Source organism: Limulus polyphemus, unplaced genomic scaffold, assembly GCF_000517525.1.
Source record: "Limulus polyphemus unplaced genomic scaffold, Limulus_polyphemus-2.1.2 Scaffold717, whole genome shotgun sequence".
NCBI lineage: Eukaryota > Metazoa > Arthropoda > Merostomata > Xiphosura > Limulidae > Limulus > Limulus polyphemus.
Window position 1 is genome coordinate 401,517 of NW_013666327.1, and position 4,817 is coordinate 406,333.

Sequence of the window (4,817 nt, forward strand, 5' to 3'; positions counted from 1 at the left end):
AAAAATCTCCAGATTTTATAAGCAAATGTGAAAATCTAAGCTATCGCATATGAAACGTGGTACAGCGTTCTAAATCATCCAGTATTTTCTATACATAATAATTATATCAACATCACTATAGCTGCTGTTAGATTTGTCTTTTTGCTACAATTATAAAACTTAAGTAATAAAAGTTCAAGATATGTTTTAACTCTCACCTTAAACATCAGGTAACTTTCAAAGCAAACGTCAAGGCCATGTTAACCGCAACATTTAGAATGTCCAAAACCACCTCGTCTCAAACCGCCTCCTAAACCACCGCCAGCACCTCCTCCAAAACCAAATCCACCTCCACCGCCATAACCACCTCCAAGACCCCGTCCTATGCCTCTTCCAAGGCCTCCTCCATAACCTCCTCCGAAACCACCCCCTCCTCCGAAACCACCCCCTCCTCCAAGACCACCCCCTCTTCCAAGTCCCCCTCCAAGACCACCGCCGTAACCACCTCCAAGACCACCACCTCTAAAACCACCTAATCCTCCATATCCTCGGTAGCCTCCATGTCCACCATAACCTTCATAACCACCGTAACCTTCTGGACTAATGTTTTCATTTCCACGGTTTCCGTCTCTCACGTAACCTCCTACAGTGAGAGCCCCTTTTTCTTCAGTGTTGACTGTAGTGGCTAAAAGCAGACTCACTATAATCAGAACCTGCGAAAACAAAAACAAATAAACTTAGTTTTATGTGTTATTACAATCATTTAACAAAACTGTGCTATCATAAGCTAGCTACCATTTTGAAAAGTACGGTAAAGAATAATTCTCAGGAATTAGTTGTAGATTAAACCAATTGTTCTAATGTCTTAGCAAACATGTAGGCCATAATATCAATTTTATCACAAACAAGGTTTACATTCAAACAGCTTCTAATGAAAAAAGTTCTATCAGTAATGTTATAAATAACATTAAGAATACCAGTTGATGACATCAGTCGTTGGTTTCTGATCTGTGGTAAATAATAAAAGTACTAATCTTACATTTGAATAATATTTTGACTCACCGAAGAAGGAACACTTACCCCTGCCTTCATTTTCAGACTAGGAGAATACCAAAGGGGATATTTTGGCTATAAATCACCGGCGAGTATTGGATATAGTCTGAAAATTATTGTGTTTATATAGTGCCTGGACATATCACCAGTAGGTGTAAACATTTAAGGTAAAAAATTCGAATAGCCATGACCCAAATTACGATTGTAAGATGCGACATTCACTAATTTGGTTTTCCCCACATATTTTGGCAGAGAAAGTGTCAAACGTATATCTGTTTAAAAAAATGTTTGGAAAGTTTCCGAAACTTAACTGAATTCAATCGATCTTACGAAAAAAGTATCAGTTATTTTGAATCATGCTACGCAGTTACCAAGATAAATAATTTGACCACTCAAAATTCTTGCAGAATGACTCTCTGATCCACCGCATAAGCATATTTAATAATGGCCTAGGTAAAGATGGATTTTCAGACCATCCTTTCCTTCAGCCAGTATTAAACCAACATTGATCTATAACATTAAAAATAGCTGAATCTTCATCTTAGCAATTAGTTTTTTTCACAGAAATATTATACAGGGAAATCCCTGTTGAACAAATCTACGTTTAGTTTTCTTTAAAATGATCACCATTTTTTTGCTTTGAATGTGTATTTGTTTTTTATCATCAAGTTATTTTCTATATGTGCAGTTCTTACTTCCGGGACAGCTTTAATCATCGCTTCGGGACAAATGAAATACTTTCTATTGATAGATTATTGTCATCAACAACCAAGGACCAATAATTATCCTATAGATGATAAAAAAAACGAACACATCGACATTTTCTGTTAAAAGCTAGCCAAATATGTTCGCTGAAATGACGAACACAGAGATTTTTTTCCTCAAAATAACACAATCGACTAAAACTAAACTGGCTTCAGATGATAGTTAAGTCATTACTTCTGAGAAAGGAAAATAATTCTACTGCTCATGTTATATAGAACGCGCCCCCGGTGGCTCAGCGGCAAACTTCAGTGCTTGTAGCGCAAAAAGTTTCGAGTTGATCCCTGTAGTGGATAAAGCGCAAATGGTCCAATGTACACTTTTGCGTACAAACTAAGGGTATGAAATACAATATATTTTTTATTGTACATAAAAAGCGTTTTATATCATGTTTACTAGGATGCTTATGACCTAATAATCACCAAACTGAAACTGAAACTTAGTATTTGATTTAACATTTAAAACAAATACTGATTTTCAAACACTTGGGAATATTTGACATATACTGGTAGGTTGTCCCTCTGGTTACATGTTATATCACAAGATTAAACCCGCAAAGTATTTTTTTTTTTTTTTTTTGCACAACTAAAATGTCAATGTAATTTATTGTATCCAATCAGTGTTGCATCTTTATCATATTGAGTGATATACAAAACACATTTACCTTTGAAGAAGTGAGGTTCACATTCCAAAAACAATCGGGTTTGGGGTTTCTCTTTTCTCAAATACAGTGCAAAGATAGCAGTAAATTGCACTTGAAATTTATTGAGCTTTTTCAATCAAATAGATTCGCATAATTTATTGTTATTATTGTTTAATCCGTTAGATTTAATTCTCCATGATATCGAAAAAAGTATTTATAAAACTTTCTGTCCGTTATCAACATTATAGCTTGTTTTTCAAGTTCAAATGTTATGTCTTTCCAGGAGGAAAAAAAACATAAATTCATCAGTGGTTGAAGCGCTTGACTTGCAATCTGAGGGTCGCGGGTTCGAACCCGGTTACCGAACATGTTCGCCCTTCAAGGGATACATAGTTGCAACGTTTGAGGGATATTTGACACCTATTGATTGTTGAACCCTTTGGTTACGTTTTGCGTACAGCTTAAACAAAAATTGCTCCTTCGTGAAATTATTTTGTGTACATTTAAAATGTTGTCACTACAAGTATAAAAATTTTGATATGAAAAGATATTAAATTAAATCATTTAGTCGTATTAATACTTATCCTGCTGAATCCGAAAGTTCGAGGCCCGTTCCCACAAAAACATGCTCCCTACTTTAGGGTCGTAGTTGCATTATAATAGTGACTGTCAAACCTCACTATTCGGTCAGACAAGAAACAACAAAGTTACTACTTTCTCTCTAGTCTGTCAGTTCAAAATTAGCGATGACTACACGCAGACAGTCCTCGTGTAGCTTTGCGCGAAAAACAGAAACAAAAAAAGTATGTTTGAAGTAGTAAAAATCAGAAGTCTGAATACTTTTAGCTATCGAACCGTTATCAAAGTTCACTAAATGCGGAAGGACAAGCATTTTATATTTAATAATACAACTTATATTGTAATCCTTTGGGATTATAATGTATAATCAGTCTAAAACATTGTTCTCTCAAACTGTTAAATGTAATAATATTTTTTATGGAACTTGAAGTAATGTATTTGTTTGTTTGAAGTTAAGCGCAGAGCTACACAAAGGGCTATCTGTGCTCTGCCCATCGAAACCCAGTTTCTAGCGTAGTAAGTCCGCACTGGGGGCGAAGAAATGTGAGTTTGATAGACTCGCAAAAGCTCATAGATTTAAATCATCAACATGTAACTTAGCTTTATACTGTTTAACAACCTATCTAATGTTAGTAATAAAATAACCTACTATATTTATTCACAAACTAAAACTATTAATGCTGTGATATCCAGGTATGTAACTACATACTTTAGATTTATACACTTATTACAATACGATTTGTTTGCCAAGTATTTTAATTTCATGGTACATTTTTTATTTGTTTAAGCGCAAAGCTGTCCACACATGGATCGAACTCGAAATTTAGTGTTAATGATCTTCAAGCTTACCGCTGTACCATGAGGAGGTGTATATTCTATTAACTTTCAATTGGATTTAACAAAAAATATGTTCAATCTATTAATCTGTTTGTTTTAACGTTAAAAAACCTTCAAACTCACCGCTGAGCTTGGCCTGGCATAGTCTAAAAGATTGATTGTTCGACTCGCAATCTGTTGGTCGTGGGATCGAAACCTATCGCCGAACATGCTCGTCCTTTCAGCTGTGGGGGTATTACAATGTAACGGTCAATCTCAATATTCATTGGTAAAAAGTAACTCAAGAGTTGGCGGTGGGTGATGTAGACTAAGTAGCTTCCATCTAGTCTATCACTTCAAAATTAGGGACAGCTAGAGCAGGTATCCCTCAAGTAGCTTTGCGCGAAATTTCCGGGCATACATTTTCGTAATTTTCAGTTAGATTTAACGAAAATATATAGAATTTATTTATTAATTTGTTTGGGTCAGAATAAAAGATCAATTTGCTTGTATGATAATGAATCGCATACACAAGAATGCTGAATATAATTTAAACTTTTTGTTGTGAATTTGCCGCAAGATACGCAGTTATAGTTGGATAGCTTGTATTTTTAAGTAAAAGAATCTATATTTTTTGTTGTTTGTATATTAACGCAAAGTGTTGACTTTTATTATATAGTAAAATACAATTATCATGAGTTGTTTTGAATGACAGTATAAGCACAGGTGGTTAAAAATATGAGGTTCTCACAGATGAAGTTAGACCCTGTTACATCAGCAATCTAGTTTGGATTATTCTCTTTTTATCAGGCTATGACATGGTATAACATAAATGATTTAGCCTAATTCCAGAACTGCGACAGTGATTGCAAACTAAAGTCAAATGGTTTGATTTTAGTTGTTGTTAAGCGCAAAGCTACACAATAGTCTATCTGTGCCCTTCTCGTCACGGGTATCGAAATCTGATTATCAGTGTCGTAAGCCT

The 4,817-nt window shown here is 34.9% G+C and overlaps 1 protein-coding gene across 1 annotated transcript; it reads right to left on the minus strand.

Moving 5' to 3' along the window:
* Nucleotides 1–239: 239 nt before the first annotated feature.
* LOC106460143 (glycine-rich cell wall structural protein-like) lies at nt 240–1,071 on the minus strand. Its single transcript, XM_022386789.1, has 2 exons — nt 1,060–1,071; nt 240–692 (listed from the first exon to the last, which is right to left on the minus strand). Exons 1-2 carry the CDS (start codon nt 1,069–1,071, stop codon nt 240–242), a joined length of 465 nt encoding a protein of 154 aa, XP_022242497.1.
* Between the last annotated feature and the right edge of the window lie 3,746 nt (nt 1,072–4,817).